Raw genomic sequence first — 20,017 nt, forward strand, 5'->3', positions numbered from 1 at the left:
GTCCATTCTATTATTATTAGTTTACAAATATGCCAAAACATAAAGATTGACATTTTTTTATGACCATGTGCACATAAATATTGAGTAAACAAATTGGGTGGTGTACTACTATTTTTCTTTTTTTTTTGAACCATATAATGAACTATCAAAGGTGTTACAATTCGATATGAGTGCATATATGAAGAAAAAAAAGTTTGGGAAACATAATAAGACCAATCAATTGCTAGAATTGCATTAATTTATACTCGTGATTGCATAATTTACATCACAATATGAAACATAATAGTTTGGGAAAGGAGATTGGTCCGGTGGTTTATTAAATCACTTAAACGGATTCCTTATCCTTCGTGCCATGATTCTGACAAGTTGGCTCGCACGGGCATACTATGACTCTGCTTGGTGATGTGATTTTTCACTGTTTACCGACCCCAATTAATAGACTTCCCCTTTTATTTTATTTTTTTTTAAGAGGCAAAAAGATAGATCCGCTTATAATTAAACAAATAATTCAATTTATATTTATTTTTATCTCTAAAAATGCATGATTTGATCCGAACTATATTCATTTTTTTCCTAAAAATGTAAATTTGACTTAATCTATATCTATTTTTGCATCTAAAAAAAGTGGGATCTAATCGTTTTATACACAAATATGATCACATGTGAATTTCGTAATGATTTCAAGTTAAAAAATAGTCACAAATTTAAGTTGAGATCAAATTTTACTAATTGAAATTTGCAATGGGAGTAAAGTTAATACTAATTTTAGTTTATAATGGACATAAAATTAATATTTAATAATAAAAGAGGAAAAAATTTATTTAACAAAATATGAGAAATATTTTAAGCAATTTTCTCTTAAGTACTAGATTCCTTCCTTGAAGTAATCAATATACATATGATAGATTTGGTAGGACTTGCTTGTAGTAAATAAATAGTTCAAGAAAGGCACATTTTGAGATTCGAGCAGCAATGATAAAAAAAAATCCCAATTTCCAACTTCACGCATCAATATAATCACTATTCTTCCTTCATCCTCAACCATTCACCTCTCAACCCTCAAATCATCCCATCACTCTCAACTCAAGATAAACATGCTTAATCATCTGCCACGTGTCAATTCAGTACAAAATCAATTTTCCTTTCAGTACACCATCACGTAGCCAATTTTTCCTCTCCCCTAAAATCTCCCGGAAGAAAGAAGAAGATATAATATACTTTTACCATTAAGCACTAGTCGTTGGTCCTAAGTAACCGTTTGTTCTCTCCCTCTCAACTTTCACGCACACGCACACTTCCACAACACCATTTTCACACCATGACTGTGTGAAGAAGTTTTGCACCAAATTTGAAGGAAGAAGTAATCAATGGAAGCCAAGTTGGCATCAAGCTTTCTAGGGCAAAGATGGTGGTGCTATGGAGGAGGAGGGCTCGACTACTGTAAGCAAGGGAATGTACGGTTCTGCCCTTCAGTTTCTCATCGTTTCCTCCCAGCTTCTTGCAAAATGCGCCAGCGGAATCACAGGTACTTGGACTTTATTGTTGTTTCATTTTTTTGGAACCTTCTTCAGTGCTCAGTATTCATTTCTTATTTCTACTTGAATAATCCCACATGGGTTGCCAATTTTTTGCATCGATAACTTGAATTTGTTGAAACAAGATTGAAACTTAGATTCTGGATAATCTGGGGCATTTTTTTTATGTCCTGTTTTTATGGGATTTTATTGATTTTCTTTGGTTACGTTATTGTATTGCCTTGAGAGGTGTAAAGCAGCCAATTGGTGATGAAACTAGAGAAAATTTGAGAACGAATAAGAGGTTTTTTTTATGATTAAATTGTAGGTCTGTTGCCTATGTAGACTAGACAGTGTTGTTGGGAGTGTGAATTTTGGAATTTAATTTGGTCAAGTAATATGATACAATTGGACTCTGTAATGCTATTTATTTTTGTGATTGAAGAAATAGGATAGGATAGGAGCACACAAGTTTCTTGAGAAGTCGGCATATGGCTTTCTATGGTATCACTCGAGCTCATTGATATTGATTTTGGGGCCTTTTTGATGTGATGTTAAATTGCTTATCCCCCATCTTTATACTGGTTTCAATAAAGTAGTAAACATAACTCAAATACTTGTCCTATTTTAGGATTAGGATGTTACACCATTGTCCCTCACATCTATGTGACGTCCTAGCCGGATAATATAACCTGTCCTGTCTCTCAGACCTGGAAATGTGTTTGTTTCCTCCATTTTTTTTTTACCTTGGGTAAAATGTCACTACTAATACTTGCAATGATCTGTAGATCGTGACAAGGGGACTCTGGTGCCATATGCAATATAATTTTAGGCTCAGTTTGCAGCCTATTTATTGTGAAAGACTGATTAACTGTCAGAACTGAAATGTTCAAGCTATTGTTTGATTCTAAAACCTAGGAGGGCAGACCAACATGCCTTGGTACTCTTACATAAATGTTGAGGTTTTCAAATCATTCCTGAAAGTTCTCTATTCTTTCTATGACATCAATTATCTGAGTTTTCATCCGTATGCACTTCTGCTATTTGCAAAGCTAACATTGCCTTCTCTTTTCTATTCCGTTTTCATGTATTTCTGATTTCATTAAGTAGTAGGCCTTGAAATATGTACAGTTCCCAAAATAAAAGACAGCAAGCGAAGAAGTTATATCCTGATCGTCCCACAGGTGTGAATTTCCCTGCAACCAGTGACGAAGATTCTGATATGGAAAACTTCTCCAATGATGGCATCACAAGCTTAAAAGATACAGCAGATGACCTTGATGCTGCTGTAAAAGCTGAGCAAACTGATCATCCCACCAGTGATGATTTGCTGGCAACCAGTGGTGAAGATTCTGACACAGAGAAGTTCTCCAAAAATGGCATCACAATCTTGAAAGATACAGCAGATGACCTTGATGCTGAGCAAACTGAAATACTTCCCAATAACAAAATCACACGTTTGAAAGATACAGCAGATGACCTTGATGCTGCTGTAAAAGCTGAGCAAACTGATCATCCCACCAGTGATGATTTGCTGGCAACCAGTGGTGAAGATTCTGACACAGAGAAGTTCTCCAAAAATGGCATCACAATCTTGAAAGATACAGCAGATGACCTTGATGCTGAGCAAACTGAAATACTTCCCAACAACAACATCACACGTTTGAAAGGTGATGCCAATGGTATGGATTTTGCATCAGAAGCTGAGCTGTCAAATGAGAATATGAGCTTGACTCTGCTCAATGAGATTAGACCTGTGGTATGTATTCTTTTGCTGACATTAGTATGTTATCATCAATTTATTGTTAATATAGCTGATGTGGTAGCGCCTTACTTATGATGCTCAGTTTTCAAACCAAAAAATTCACATTTTTTTAAAATCAATTCTTGGGGTGCTGAACCTTTGATATGATACATCTGATGACTTGTTCTTGACCTCTATTAAGAAAATTCTTATTGTGCACAGATAGTAATTTTGTTCTATTAAATCAGTTGATTCTCGATTAAGATTATATTTGTCTATAATGTTATTGATTTGCTTTTGTATTTATTCTTCCATACGAGAGGATGGATAATTTATTAAGAATATAATGAACTCATGTTCTATCGAAAACAGTCAATTGCTGCTAATGGTGAGGATGAGGCTAATGGTGAGGATGAGCTTTCAAATGTTCATCTTTCAGGTTTAATTGGGATGATTAGAAATGCTGAAAAAAGTAAGCACTTTTCTTTCCTTAAAGCAATACTTGCACAGTTTTTGGCTTACGTAATGTCTGGAAAAGTTTAATTCAGTTTCCTTTTGAGATAGATATCCATCTACTCAACCATGCTCGGATTACCGCTCTTGAAGATCTTGAAAAAATTCTTAGTGAGAAAGAGGCTTTACAGGGGAAGATGAATGTTTTGGAGATGAAACTTGCAGAAACTGATGAGAAGCTCAGAGTTGCTGCACAACAAAAGATGCATGTGGAACTCCTTGAAGATCAGTTGGAACAATTACGAAATGAGTTGCTTGCTAGGGGTGATAATGAAGGCAGTATGCATGACAAGCATGTCTCCCTGCCTTTTTCTCTTAGTGAGGAGCTTGATGTACTGAGAACTGAGAACTTGTCCCTAAAGAATGATCTTCAAGCACTAAAAGCAGATCTTGGAGATATTAAGGGAACAGATGAACGTGTTCAGATGTTAGAGAGAGAAAAATCGTTTTTGGAGTCTTCATTGAAAGGGTTGGATAATAAACTTGCTGCATCTCAGGTAGAAGTTTCAAAATTATCTATGTTGAAGTTTGAATGCAAAAATTTGTATGAAAAGGTAGAGCACTTGCAAACATTACTTGATAAGGCAGCCAAACAGGCAGACCAAGCTATTTTTGTCCTGCAAGAAAACCAAGAACTACGAAAGAAGGTTGACAAGCTTGAAGAATCTCTTGAAGAGGCTAATGTCTACAAGCTATCATCAGAGAGATTACAACATTATAATGATCTAATGCAGCAAAAACTAAGAATTCTTGATGAACGGCTTCAAAAGTCTGACGAAGAGATTCATGGTTATGTTCAGTTGTATCAAGATTCTGTAAAAGAATTTCAGGATACACTCAGTAATCTAAAAGAAGAAAGCAAAAGAAGAGCAGAGGATGAACCTGTGAATGATATGCCTTGGGAATTCTGGAGTCAGTTATTGCTTATGATTGATGCTTGGTTGCTTGAAAAGAAGATATCAACCGACGATGCCGGGCTCTTGAGAGAAATGGTATGGAAGAGAGATGGACATATTTGCAATGCATACATGTCATGCAAGGAAAAGAAACAACATGAAATAATCTCTATGTTTCTACGGCTAATTTCATCCCCTAAAAGGTATAATCCTTTTGCATCTTTTATTCTAGTTTGTGTATTTTGCTCGTGTTCTTGTGATGCTACAGTGTTCATGCTTGCTTGTCTCTAACATTCACTGGTTGTCAATGTTTAGTTCAGAGTTGCATGTCATTCACATTGCTGCTGAGATAGCACCTGTTGCAAAGGTATAACTTTTTATTTCCTTTTCAGAATTATAAACAGTCTAACTTTTGATTCTGTGGATAGAAAATTTCCTTCTTAAATGTGAGAATCATTCTCCTGGTCATAAATAGGGTTGAAAACAAGTCTCAACGAGTCGGACAGAGGTATGTTCAGCATTGGTTTGAAAATTAAAAGGAACGTTTGAACTTGACTTGCGTTTGAAAATTTTTTGAAAGAAACTGATCGAGCTTGGCTTGAAATTTCAAACGTATGTTCATGGAAAACTTGGCTTGGCTTGGCTTGTTAAAGTATTGAGTTCAAGTACATACAATCAAAGCTTGGCTTGATTTGAAATTTCATGTTTTATTATATGGAGATTTTCACTCTAATATTGCTTTTTTCTCTTAATTTTTGCTTTCTGATTTTCAAGAAATCTGTTACGATGAATTAGGGATGTGATTAAAATCAATTATGTCTATTCAAGAGACGAGTATTATGTGCTTCTATTTAGAAGATAAGCAATATACACAAAGGAAAAAAGCGGAGTTAAGAAAGGAAACTATAGGTATATTTTTATGAAATTTACTTGTTTCATATGTTCCTGAATACATTGACTCAGACAACATGAAGATCATGATTGGTTCATTAATATTTTCGAGTTTGAAATCATGTTCGGGCTTGGATTGATACCTAAACAAACAAGTTTGAACGAGCCTGGTTTGAGTCAAATTCAAGCTGAGTACCGAGTTGTTTGGTTTGATTTACAACCCCAGTCATAAAGCACCATCAAACTAATGTTTTCCCTCTTACTTTCTAGCCAGCCTTTTTTGTGTGGTTGAGTGTTTTTTTTTTTTTTTGGGTTGTGACGTTATCTCAATCAGAGCTATCAAAGGGTAAGTTGGGTCAATTCTCAACGGGTTGATATAGGAGCACTCAGGAGGATCCTTTGATGCTGAGACTTTTTAGTTAGTCTACATGGTTCTCTGTTGACATCTACTCAACATCTTTCTTTTAAATAAATGAATGGTATTTAGGATACTTCTAGGTTGCTGAAAAGAAATTATGCCTACATGGAGAATTTTCTATGAGCTTTTAGGTCTTGCTTAAGGAAAACATCTCATGCCGGAATAATATGGCAGGTGTTAGGAGTTTTTTGGATGCTCTAGAGTGTGGTAGTTATTCAGTTGAATTTTTTTTCCCCAAATATGACTTGTTTGAAGTGGTTCTTACGCCTCCTTGTTTCGATTGTTATGCTCACATTGAACCCCTCGTTTCATACGCAGGAATGCTCAGAATGGAAAGGTTTTTTCACCTAGAACACATTTACACCCAGAATTGCAAGGGAAAAATTTTATCATTAGACAAGTCAAAATGGAAAGTTTACCCAGTTTTCGATATTTGGTATAATCAATATTTAGATGTTAGAATGAAATATAGTAAATGCAAAATTGACTTAATTGCCCTGGATTAGTTTATAGGACGTAACATGCCTTATTACTTCTTTTATTTGTTCCATAATAGTATTTGTCTATTTATGTGAAATTTTGATATTTTTACTTAAAAAATAAATGAGGATTGATATCAAAACTCTTCAATTGTAATTCTTGATTTATTTTAATATATAGATTTTTAAGTTATAATTTTGTAGCAATATAATTAGCAACATAAAATACAAATTAAATGAAGCCAAACAATTATAATTTATTTTAATCTATTTCAATTTTGATAAGATTCACAAAAAATTCTTGCACAGTTGTTCAAAAGTCAAAGAATAAAGTATTTTAAAACATTTGTTTCCTAGTATAAAAGAAAAAACAATTATTTTAAATACAAGAAAAATTAATTATTATGAAAAATTACATTCAAAAATGAATTGACCTTACATGTTACAAAGAGGCTAAGATATCATGGTCTAGTGTAAAAATTTATAAGGATAAATTTGACGTCCTACCATTTAGGCATTCTAGGATGAAGGTGGAAAGGGCTTTTCCCAAATTTTTTAGGATTCTAGGAAAATGTTGGAATGAACATTTCAGTGGGAAAGCCATACTAAACGCTGAAATGGAATGGACAAGTTGGAAAGGCCTTTTCTTTCCAGGCCATTCCTACGTATCAAACAAGGGGTGAATTTCTTTAGATGATGATGGTTGATGAAAGGCATCTATTTCTACTCGTTAGTGTTTTATTTTCTTCTGATCTCATCGGTTTATGTTGAAGAAGGATCTTAGGCTGTTCCTTTTCTGCTTTTGTCAGAAACCTTTGACCACAGCTTCATTGGTTTTCAAGTAGATTGTTGTCTTGCATTACATTTCTCTGACATTGTAATTAAAGTGTTTAAATAGTGTCATTCTGTTATGTGTTACTGGTTTCCCTGGTCTGATTTTTGGATGATGCTTAAAGTCATGTTTGGTCATATCTTTATTTGTGGTTATTGGTTTGTCAAGTCTGTTGGCTTCTTTAAAGCTGCACAATAGAAAGTTTATGTGATAAATGTGTAGATAGGGGCTTTCAAGATTACCAAATATCAATGGATTGCTTGACTTTCTAGCTGTTTATAGGGTAAGTTTTGATGCCCTTTAGGTTATCCTAGTGTTATAGTGTTATTATTGGGTTTGCTAGGTTTGAATGGTATTTTTGTCATTTCAAAAATGCTTGACTGTTACTGCTCTAAGTACGCGCTTTCTAAATTTAAGTTGTCAAGTCCAACTAGAATTGCCGAATCCTAGGCCTAACAGCTGCAGACACGTAGCAATTTTTACGAGTTCAAGTTGAACTTGGTTTCCTAGATCAGTTGCATTCAGCATATGTAACTGTTGAGTTCCAGTAGGTGTAAAGTATAATGAGTAACTAAGAATGCTTGGGCTCCATGTGCTGTTTTCTACAGAAGGAATTGATCTAATGTAACGGAAAAATTGATGTATGCTTAGTTGAATTAATGAAAATTTGTCACATTTGGGGCACACAAACAGTGTAAGCTGCGCCATTGCACGCGTCTTGTGGGGTAATTCATGTTCTCAGAGGCAGCCGAGCAAATTGGGTCATGCCCATCCATTAACAAAAATAACAATAATAAAAACTAAATAAATAAATAAATAAAAGTTTTATCACCTTTCTTGAAGAATTGAAGCAGACAAACTGTTTTGTTTGGTCAATCTATAAAAAAATGTGGTTGGGATTCCTAGAATTTCTACTGTTCTTTCCACTCTTCTTATTCTTTCACCCCTTCTTATAAATTCCATATCTTTCCCTTTCTTTCCTCAGATTCATAAATTTTCTTAGGCTGAGAATGCTAATATCAATATTATCCGCTTGTTGCATTTTTTTGCACTGTATCACAATGCAGGACAAATTCTGTTAGCATAGTTTAAAGTTCAAATAGGTTACAATTCTTGTAACCCTACATATGTCCAAATCCTGACGTTTGGCTTTTTGTTCTATTTTGATTATATATGAAATTCAAACTTCATAATTTCCTTCCTTTAGAACTGCAGTGTATGATAGATCAGCTTGCTGTTCAGGGGAAAACCCTAAATTTTAGTAATGAACAAAGGTGTTTTGATGGAGTAGCTCCGTATTTAGGGTTATCTCTGGTATTTTCTTTAAACTGATATTCTTCAAGCATTAATTGTGTGTTGTACGCTTTCTTTGCACTTCAGTCTGCCTGTTCAAGAAAAGACTATTCACTTAAAATCCACTGAATGTGTCAGCTTGGTGGGGTAAAATAAACAAGTATGCCTCTATGATTGCCTTTGTTTCAACTTTGAATGAGCTATTAAGATGCCAAGGACACCTAAGAAGCCAGAAAGAATGTCTTACTTGGAGGCTAGACCCCCCCCCTCTCTCTCTCCCTCAACCCATCTTGTATAGAGAAATAATAAATTGCTAAAATTTTCCCATCAAAGGCACAGAGCAGGGGTCTTCCAAAAGTTGATTGATCTTTGTTGAATCTGATAATGTTGTTGGCTGATAGTGTTGGCCTTTTGAAACCTACGCTGACGTTACATATTATTAGAAAGTACTTCCTTTTTAATGTGAATAACAATGAGCCCAATATTTCTTCTCCTCCTAGATTGGCAAATTTTATGTTTCTCACTGCTATAATAAAGTAAAAAGTCTTCATATGTTTCATATATATTATTCATTTTGCTTCTGTGCACCATCTTCTTTTCTGCTTGTAATATGATATATGAGAGCTAATATCTATGAGTTTTTTATTGATGAAATGCTCCACTAGGTAGAAATAACTCTTCAGACTATTAGAATATCTCTGGCCATCTGACACTTGACAATCGTTGTATTTTATTAATTAATATTATTATTATTATTATTATTATTATTATGATGATGATGATGATGATGTTGGTGGGGGAAAGTAACAATTTTGCATATTCCTCCTTCAAGAACATCTAGTTTTCTGATTGACAATCTCTGCCCGTGGTTTTGATAAGAACATGTAGTTTGTAAGGACTCTTATTGTATTGAGAACTTAACATTTAGTATATGAACTTTCTGCATAGGGATCTTATACAAAATTTCATGCATTTTTGCATTTATCCTTGAGGAATTGATATTGCTGGGGGAGTTTTTATCAATACTGCTGCACCATCTTCTGAATTACTTTCATTTTGATGAAATTTACGTGATATAACTATACCTGTCTATATGAAGGTTGGTGGTCTTGGTGATGTGGTGACTGGGCTCGGTAAAGCTTTACAAAGGAGAGGGCATCTTGTGGAGATTATTCTTCCTAAATATGATTGCATGCAGTATGAGCTTATTCATGATTTAAGAGTAAGTTCACTGCTTGGACTTGATTCTTGTTTTGTGGTCTTGCTTATGGAGGATTCTGCAGGAAGATAATTCTTAATATGGTGAATTTCATTACAAATATATGGCTTATGCTTTACAGGCTTTAGATGCAGTGGTTGAGTCATACTTTGATGGTCAGCTACACAAAAACAAGATCTGGACTGGCACCGTTGAAGGTTAAGAATGTTTACTTACTCCTTAAGGAAATGTTTTAGTGCTTTATTGTGTTAATACAGCAGTTCACTTTGATTGCAAAATCTCAGGTCTTCCTGTCTATTTTATTGAGCCTCATCATCCAGGAAATTTCTTCTGGAGAGGACAATTTTATGGTGAACATGATGATTTTAAGCGGTTCTCATTCTTCAGTAGGGCAGCACTTGAGTTACTTATTCAAGCTGGCAAGAAACCAGATATAATCCATTGCCATGATTGGCAGACAGCTTTTGTGGTATGGGAGATTTTAGTTTGATAATACAAATGTTAATTCTTTTTGTCTTGATATTATATTTCAGCTAAAAGTTTTTCATGCTATTCAAAGGCTCCGCTATATTGGGATATTTATGCACCAAAAGGTTTGAATTCAGCTCGGCTATGTTTTACATGCCACAATTTTGAGTATCAAGGGACTGCGCCAGCTTCAGAACTAGCATCATGTGGTCTTGATGTTCACCATTTAAATAGACCAGATAGAATACAAGACAATTCCGCACATGACAGGGTCAATCCCATTAAGGTAATGTGGCTCTAGCTGGTTTTGTTTTCTTCTATTATTGACAGCTGTGTCTATTACTTGTTTGTGCTAGTTCCTTTCAGTTTAAGTCTCATGTACATCTAGTGACTTTACGTACATGTATTTTTATCACATTAAAAGCTCAGGTGTTGTTTCTCAGGGAGGAATTGTGTTCTCTAACATTGTAACAACTGTTTCACCGACCTATGCCCAAGAGGTGCGGACTGCTGAGGTATGGGTACTGCTGATATTGTAAGAGATCTAATCTGTACATTTTTGTAAACTCAACATGCGTTTTGCTTCTGTGCAACATCTTACCATGTCTGCTTTTAAGCACTTGTTAGTGATTATTTTATTGGCAGCCCTATGATACAGGTTGTTGTCTTCACTGTGCTTTCTTTTTGGTATTTTGTTCTTATTTCTTTCCCAAAATCTTTTGTGCATCGAGTATTGAGGTGTACTTTCCACGAATATTTGGTCTTCATACTGTTGAAGATGGTTGAGCATTGAGAAAGACCGAGTGCTAGACTTGAGGTACCCGCTTGCTGAATGCACTAGCTTGGATGCTGGATCAACAAATATTGATTTTATATACTATTAACAACTAGTAAATCTGTTTATGTGTAAACAAGGGAAATGTACAACCAGCATATGACATCCTTAAGGGACAAGCAGAATTTGTTCAATTTGGCATTCATGGTTGTTGACATTTGTGACCCGGTGAAGTAGTGCAACACATCAAAAGAACATGGTCCCAATAAAGTGGAAGTACCCTAAGTCATTGGGTTTTGGACTGCTTTACATAAATAAACATATTTGGAAGGATATATTCCATTGAAGATTTTGAGATGAAGTTTGAGCTCCATTGCTTTAGTTTATAAATATCATGATTAGTGCTGGTTATCTTTTTTAATGATTTCCATGTTTACCGAGGTTTTAGTACAGATCATCTGAGAATTGATGAATTGACTTTAGAGCTTTTGGTCCAAAACGATAGTGCTTTCCAATGCAATGGTGAGAAAATGAAGTTTTACTTCCAACCCTTGGATCAGCTGCTTATTATCTGAAGCTTTATTAGTAGAAAATTCTTTGTGTACTGCAAAGATTTTATTGCATGTAGTTTAGTAATTTTGTAACTTAAAGCAGCTGCAGAGATGGAAACTTGAGCAAGATTAGAATTTGCTTGTGGGGAGAATTTTGTATATGTAAGTGCATGTCTGTTAGATATCAGGCAAAAATAGCTATGACTTATCATTCTGAGGGTCTTGGAGAGCATGAGATGACGAGAAAAGAATAGAAGGGACAAATTTTGTAAAAAAAGGGGTTATGGAGCCAGAATGACTGCGAAGAACCTCTAGTGCAGTTAGATGCATTTGCTTTAATCTTAACTGTGGAAGCTTCAGAATCAACTTAAAGCTGATTATATATAGTATCTTTTATCCACTTTTTGGTTCCATGTGGCTATAATTAGAGTGATTCTTGTTTAAAAGCTCTTGTTGTTTTGTTAGCATAGTGGCTTCTGTAGTGGAACTTACCTCTACAACAGTTTGTACACTACGGGTCCAATTGAAACTCTCTTTCAAAATAAAGTTCAGTGATGGGTTTTGGCTAGGGATAAAATGAAAGCTTAGGAAAAGGCATTTGAGTTGCTTGTCTGGCACTCCTGTAGTACTAACTAAGAAGCTTTTGTCATGTTGTCCTCATGGGAATCACCAATAGTTTCCTAGGTCTGGCATTTTTTCGGATAAAGAGACTAATAACATTTATGTATTCAAGAAAGGAACTTTTCTTCAACTGGATGGCTTTCTGTTGGGACTCAGGTTTTTTATTTTACACCAATCTTATTCATACAGTTCAAGTTCATACGGATTTTGAGTCCATCTTAATTAAATCAGCTATATAAAGTTAATAACCATGCACAACAGGATATATGGTGTTTCCTATTATTTCTCATTTTGTTAGTGATATTTTTGGGTGTTTCATTCAGGGAGGACGAGGCCTTCATGCTACACTGAACTCTCATGCTAAAAAATTTGTGGGAATTCTCAATGGAATAGATACTGATGCATGGAACCCCACTCGTGACACTTTTCTCAAAGTACAGTACAGTGCCTTTGATACTCAAGGGAAAGCTGAAAATAAAGAAGCTTTAAGAAGAAAGCTAGGTCTTTCTTCTGCTAATATTGGACAGCCTTTGGTAATTATTATAAGCTTTTTCTCCTTTCAGTAAAAATAGCACATGTTGATGAACATGATATTTTACATAAATCATGCATCATCGATTATGAGAGTATAACTTTTGATGGGGGTGTGATATTGTTAGCATGGCATAAATTAAGAGTATACGTATGTATGAGCTTATACCAGAAATACATTTCAGCATTGAGATGTATTATGTACCATCTATTGTTTTTTCAATTTTTATTTTATTTTATTATTTATTTTTTTTGTGTCAAAGTCGAGAGTTTGTTTTGTGTACTTATTGATTTCTTACTAAATTAATCATCATCTGTGGCAAAAGATAGTTTTGCATTAAATTGTGCGTACATATTTGCATAAGTAGCAAATTATGAACATAGCTAAAGGGAATTTTGTCAATGAGCATGAATGGGCCATGAATATGATCATCAAATTGGTCATAGCATGATAGAAAACGTAATAATTTGTCGGGTGGTGGACGGGATAGGGTTGTTTTTGAACAACTCTACACTTGCACAGCATACCTATTGCCAGCCCCTAGATTTTATGACGAACACTGTGTTGTCTAATATCTATTGGGTTATTTCATGTCCAGTCCGTTTGATATTGTCCAACCATCTTAACATATTAATTGTTATTTTAATGATCAGCATCAAACTAGGTAAAAAGTCTTTTAAACAATTGAGTAATGGTACAATGTGCTCTTGGGCAAATGTAGCATGGTTTTTTCCTTTGCCAACATTCATAAGGAATTATTTTTGAGTATATTTGATTGTTATCCTCTGTAAGGGATTCTTTGATGTAAGTTGTGCCACTGAATCTCAATTGGTGTTGACTTCTGAAATTTGTTTTCTGTTCTTTCTACCCCTAGTTGCCAAACAAACAAATACACACATGCACCCAAAAAAAAAAAAGAAAAAAGAAAAATGAATGGACAGAAGATGAACAACATGAGGACAGTAAAATACTACACACAACATTTTCGGGAAAGTAATCTTGTACTTTATGATGAAAAATTTTTGGTTGCAAGGAAGATTACCTGTTTGAATCTCTTATGAAGATGGCAGTTCCAATATTATTGGATTACCATAGCAGTGCAACATTTTACTCTCAGTGCTGGTAATCGGTTGTTTGCTGCATGGCATTGATGTTATGACTTTGTCGTGTTCAATGGAATAAAGGTTTTTCCATGAGCATAATGCATCTTATGTGGGTCCATGCTCCTAAATGAAGCTAATTTGCTTACTAGACCTTCCTTGTCTGTTGTTGAGCAGGTTGGATGCATCACAAGGTTGGTTCCTCAAAAAGGTGTGCATCTTATTAGGCATGCACTGTATCGAACGCTGGAACTAGGAGGCCAATTTATCCTTCTTGGATCAAGCCCTGTGTCACATATTCAGGTAATAGATTATGACTCCTGTTTCATTTATGAGCCTTTATTAACCTTGAATAGATTTAAGCAAACGTTAATTGTGACCAAGCCACATCAGTTGACAAATCAAGGTTTTATATTTTCCTTTTAACTAAACATTTAGTTTTAATTTTAGCGGTTAATTATTGCTCCTAGAATCTTTCATTGAAAATTTTATATGAGGGGTAAAATAGAAAATTACTTTACATTTTTTTTACTTTTCAAATCACAAATGATATAGGCTGAGTAGAAAATAGTTACTCTGACACATAACATGGAATGGAGGGATTACTTTATCTCCAGATTAGGATTTTTCTGTCTTTTAGTTTTACTAACACAAAAGATAAATTAGATGTTATAAATAATTCGTATCTATTCTTATTGTATTAAAATCCACCTTGAACCATTAAGATATTTGTCATGGATACTACTGGTTTGTTAAAATGCTTCAAATGGAATGATATCCTACAGATAAGATGAATGCAGGAGGGACTTAAAGTTGATCTCCAGCTAAAATAACAGATTGAAAATCTACAAAGACTATATGCAGTTATTTCCTAAACCTTTTATGTTGACTGCTTTCCTAACAAAAATTGGCAACTCATTTGCTTGTTCATAGATCTGATCTAGTTTTTTCTGAAAGCTTGCATTGGTAGAATGTCAGCTAGTAGATTCTCTTCCAGCTTACAATTTATTGGAAATCATTAGGCTATCCTTGTAAATTGTGTATGTAGTTACTCTTATCAAAAATTGATGCACAACCTACCAATGATGAATCTTGAATCTCTTAAAAATATGTTGACTTGGTATCATGCATCCATATTAGATGATTTTCTTCTTGGAGGTAAGGATATCATTTGATCTACCATGCAAGTACACTTTAGAGTCTAATTCTTTGTATAAAATTTTCCGAGATTTGTGAATCTGTTAACTATGATTTAACAGTGTACAGTAGCGTTCTCTTCACTGACCTATTCATTCAATCTTCTTCATTGAAGCATTTCCACAATTTTTGCAATGTAATCACTGAATCGACATCCCTAAGGAAAATGAACTAGCTTCTGACCCTCTGATAACTTTAATCAATGAAGAAGAGCAGCTTTATTTCATACCTTATTCTTCTTTCTTATCTTCCAAATAGACCACAGTAAATAGCAGTGGCTTACAGTGCTGAAGATCTATGCATTGTATTCTAGATCTTAACTTTTTTGTAAGTCAGGTTTTTTCTTGGTTATTTTTTAAGTTTCATTTCAAGTAACAATTTTGGATGTAGGCCTGGGGTATTTGAACTCCCATGTTTATATTCTTCTCTTGTTGATTAACAATTAAGGGCTTCTAGTGTTATTATGCATGTCTTGAAATCTTGGACGTAATTCTAATTCCATGTATGGTATCTATTTCATCCTAGAAGTGGTTACTAGAACAACATCCTCTTTTTTCCTAATTGCAGCTCACATCAAATCGCTTTCTCCTTGATTTTCTAAGCACAAAACTGCCAAAGAGTCCCGAAAACCTTGAAATTACTTTTAACGTTCCTCGAACATCTCCTTGTTCCTCTCCATCTGGGGCTCGAATATTCCTTCCAGACCAAACTTACTCCACAAATTGTTGGCCCAAATGATATTAGAGCTTGGCCGCATCTACCACCTTTTTTCCTTCATATTTTCCTTGTACTGGTTTTAGTTCTACTCTTCAAGTGGCTAGCACAATTTGGAAGTCTTAATTGCTTGGCTCATAATTGCTCACCTAACAACGTAAGTATTGTTTATCTTAGAGTTGAAGTGTTCAATTTTATTTTTGGTAGTACTTCAACACAATACGTAGTACAAGACCTTAGGGATCTTTGGATTCATAAGATGCCTAGTTAATCTTTTCAATTGGAAGGTGGTGTCATTGGGAACTCTCACACATTCTTGGCTGTGTGTGTATATTCATAACTGTCAAACACCAGAATTAGTGCACAAGGTTATGTCCTAATTTATTCAATCAATTCCTAGGTTACCTCATTATAGATATTTAATGGATCTTCAGGTTTTTTTACATTTTGGAATATCCTCATGTTTATCTTATTTTCTGAAGTAAATTACAAGCAACGGAGTTTAGGTTATCTTTCTTCAGTAGCTCTGTTGAAGGTTTATGTTTTCATATGCTTTGCTTTCGAACTATTGTCTCTAACGTTTTTATACAGAGGGAATTTGAAGACATAGCCAACCAGTTTCAGAGTCATGAAAATGCAAGATTGTTATTGAAGTATGATGAGTCTCTAGCTCGTTTTATATATGCTGCGTCTGACATGGTTGTCATCCCCTCCATCTTTGAACCTTGTGGCCTTACACAGGTAAATTGATGTCTCAATAACACTGACAAAAATAGCTGCATTAGAAACACTCTTCTCTTCTCATACTGGGTTAGAATGTGCAGATGATTGCAATGAGATATGGATCCATCCCAATTGTGAGGAAAACTGGAGGTCTAAATGACAGGTGGGGAGTAATCACTACATGATATTTTAACTGTGAATATTTGACTGGTCAAATAACACTTGGAGAATTGCCTTGTGTTTTTGATTGCTCTTACAGTGTTTTTGATGTTGATGATGACACAATACCTGAAGAGTTCAGAAATGGATTCACATTTTTGACGGCTGATGAGCAGGTCATTCCTAATTCATGGATGTATAAACTGTCTATTCATTTCCCTCTTTAAGCACTAAATCAAAAGCTTCGAGTGTTTCTCTGCTTCGCATGTTGGATAACAAGGTTTATCCACAATTACATGGATTAAGTTAGCTCCACTTCTTTTGTTATGGAATTTTTATTTTCAAAGCTAGCTCCACTTGATAAAGGGTTCAGTCTCTGCAGATAAAAGTCACTTGAGGCAAAAGCTAAACCTAAAATGCTTCTGGTTTAGTTACTGATGAAGCCTTGGAAGTCTCTCTCTCTCGCTCTCTCACATAAATATACACACACACACACGACAAAGATTGACAAGTACCCAAACATGTTACACACATTTTGCTCAATCTTTCTTCTGTAAAATTGCGGATTCCCTCCAACTTGCGGACACACTCTCTCTCTCTCTCAAGATGCACACATCATACATTAAAAAAATCCTTTTCAAATCCTTTTCACATTCTCTCTCTCTCTCTCTCTCTCTCAAGATGCACACATCTATCAGTTACCAAGATAAGAAAGAAGAAATGCTGTGAGAATCAAGTTCAATCAAAATACATGACAACTACCGAAGTGAAATGATGTCAAAGAAAGTCTGATTTGGATATTTACTGGTAGAAAATTAGTTCTAATTTTGTTTTTAAACCATGATATTTATGAAAAGACACTTGATTTATTGCACTAATTTCCCTTGATTTAGTAGCACCACCTGCCTTTTTGAGTTACATACTTGAAATTTAGGTTCAATATTCTGATGATCAACATTTTTTAAATTCATGACGGTGTGATTATTCTCTTCTGGCTCCTTCTTTGATGATTTTTTTCGAAGACAATAAAACTCCTTTTCCTCACATTTAAGTTTTATGGTATGCTTGTCTTAACAATCTATTATTGGTAAAGTTTCTCTTAGATATTATAGACTTAAGATCAGAATTATTATGCTACTTGCCATTGCTGTGTAACGCCAAGGTGTTTTCTGCTTCCTTTGCGTGGTTGTTGCTTTATGTAATGCTACTTCTTGATACTTTATGTACCGAAGGACGTAGTACCTCACATTTCAACACTTATATTTATTTACATTAAAAAAGCTTCAACAGATTAATACTATACTAGATGTTTGTCACCTTTCCTCATTATACTAGATTTTTCTAGCACTTTCTTTGTTGGCGTTGCTATTCTAAGTATGAATTCTGTTTCTGAATAGAGATGCGTTTTCTTTGTATTCTCAACTTGTGCTGAATTCGGGTCATCTGCAGGCGTTTAACAATGCCTTGGAACGTGCCTTTTTCCACTATAAGAACAATAGTGAATTTTGGCAAAAACTTGTTCAAAAGGTTATGAGGATTGACTTTAGCTGGGACTCGTCAGCTTCTCTATATGAGGAGCTTTATGAAAAGTCTGTGGCAAGAGCTAGGGCTGCAAATCGTGCCTGAACTTTAATACTGGCATGAACCCTTTTCTTTTCATCTGCTGCCACTGATATCCAGACTAGCTGTGCACTGGTAATTTTTTGCTTGACCAGCATACGTATTACTCAGAAGGCATACCTGACATGCCTACCTACAATGGGAGCTGATAGAACTACATTGGCATCCTGCCTCTGGATCACATCAGCAGTATGAGTGGGACCAGATCGAATCTCCATTTTCTAAAATTCTTTTGTTGACACAATCTTTGCTCTGTAGATGAATTACATCATGTTAGTATATACTTGGATTACTTTTTTAGTTTGTAAAACCTATATAATGCTAGGTTTAAAGTTTGAGAATGTACAGATAACTGATTTACAGAGGCACATCAAGTGAAATCCGAAGATCAAATACTTGTAAAGAGCTTTTCTCTACTCCCACAATTGAAAGGTTTCTTGTGCATGTTTCTTTTCTGAATCATGTCTCATTGCTGTCGTCTCATGCATCAGGAAGTGTAAGCCGGCTAGGCAAGGAATGAAGTAATTTCTTGTTATTTCTGAGAAGAATTTGGGAGCCATAAAGATTTGGTGACGTGGAGAAGTGGAAATCTTTGTTTTCTGGATCACCTAAATCAGTGTATCTATTCAAAGTTCACTCAATTCCTCTTTACTTATTTCGAGTTCTTGTTTCACCATGAAACAAAAGTACCGACATATTTTAGTCCAAATTGTAAGGTGCCTTTTATTCCAGAGTAAAATTTCTCCGGCAGATTTCATGATGACAATCTGCAACAGCGAGGCTTTTCTCTAAAACTACATCTGATAATATTGCGCGAAAAACAAAAGCAAAAAAATGCATGCTACAAAAGAGAGAATCAGAAAACGAGACTCAATTGAAGCACACCAAAATTCACTTTACATTCTCCATTAATTCACAAGAATGTTACAGATCCATCGATCAGATTGGTCCTAGTAAGAAATTTCATTTTCCGGGAACAAAGTTGGTGGCATATGCCCAAGCATTGTTGTTAACAGGGTCTGCAAGGTGGTCAGCAAGATTTTCCAAAGGGCCCTTGCCTGTGACGATGGCCTGGACGAAGAATCCGAACATGGAGAACATGGCCAATCTACCATTCTTGATCTCCTTTACCTTGAGCTCAGCAAAGGCTTCAGGGTCGTCAGCAAGTCCTAATGGGTCAAAGCTGCCACCGGGGTAGATTGGGTCGGTCACGTCACCAAGTGGTCCGCCGGCGATACGGTAACCCTCGACGGCTCCCATCAAGACAACTTGGCAAGCCCAGATAGCCAAGATGCTTTGGGCGTGGATCAAGCTTGGGTTGCCCAAGTAGTTGAGTCCACCCTCTTGGAAGATTTGGGATCCAGCCTTGAACCACACAGCTTCCCCGAACTTGACTCCGTTGCGAGACAAGAGCTCGGGGAAGACGCATCCAAGGGCTCCAAGCATGGCCCATCTGCAGTGGATCACCTCGAGCTCACGGTTCTTGGCAAAGGTCTCGGGATCAGCTGACAGCCCAGCAGTGTCCCAACCGTAGTCACCAGGGAATTCGCCGGTGAGGTAGCTTGGGGGATCACCGGAGAATGGGCCCAAGTACTTAACACGGTCTGGGCCGTACCATGGGCTCCCAGATGGGGCAGGCCTGGAAGTTCTCTTCATTGAGATCCTGCCATTTCCCATCAGCTCAGGGGCGGAGGGGTTGAGTTTCACCGCCTTTCCGGCAAAGGACGGGGAGGAGAGAGCCATAGTTGAGGCAGCCAT

General features: G+C 35.7%; 2 protein-coding genes across 6 annotated transcripts; one reads left to right on the top strand and one right to left on the bottom strand.

The window, feature by feature from the left end:
• Positions 1-1,179: 1,179 nt before the first annotated feature.
• On the top strand, positions 1,180-18,662 carry LOC113710223 (probable starch synthase 4, chloroplastic/amyloplastic). 5 transcript variants are annotated; one of them, XM_027233109.2, is made up of 17 exons: positions 1,184-1,525; positions 2,646-3,273; positions 3,631-3,730; positions 3,823-4,268; positions 4,368-4,870; positions 4,983-5,034; positions 9,680-9,802; positions 9,921-9,996; positions 10,084-10,268; positions 10,359-10,553; positions 10,711-10,782; positions 12,538-12,747; positions 14,024-14,149; positions 16,349-16,498; positions 16,582-16,643; positions 16,740-16,815; positions 18,089-18,662. In XM_027233109.2, the coding sequence occupies exons 1-17, from the start codon at positions 1,368-1,370 to the stop codon at positions 18,263-18,265; spliced, it is 3,339 nt and encodes a 1,112-aa protein (XP_027088910.2). In that variant the 5' UTR covers positions 1,184-1,367; the 3' UTR covers positions 18,266-18,662. The 5 variants fall into 5 exon arrangements, with proteins under 5 accessions (XP_027088911.2, XP_027088912.2, XP_027088909.2 ...); XM_027233110.2 differs by having other exon boundaries at positions 1,180-1,525; positions 2,699-3,273; positions 3,823-4,870; XM_027233111.2 differs by having other exon boundaries at positions 1,182-1,525; positions 2,628-3,273; positions 3,823-4,870.
• A 471-nt stretch (positions 18,663-19,133) lies between these two features.
• LOC113710225 (chlorophyll a-b binding protein 21, chloroplastic) lies at positions 19,134-20,017 on the bottom strand. The gene has a single exon (XM_027233113.2). It carries the CDS (start codon positions 20,015-20,017, stop codon positions 19,223-19,225), a length of 795 nt encoding a protein of 264 aa, XP_027088914.1. The 3' UTR covers positions 19,134-19,222.

The sequence above is a fragment of the Coffea arabica genome, chromosome 9e, assembly GCF_036785885.1.
Source record: "Coffea arabica cultivar ET-39 chromosome 9e, Coffea Arabica ET-39 HiFi, whole genome shotgun sequence".
Taxonomy (NCBI): Eukaryota; Viridiplantae; Streptophyta; class Magnoliopsida; order Gentianales; family Rubiaceae; genus Coffea; species Coffea arabica.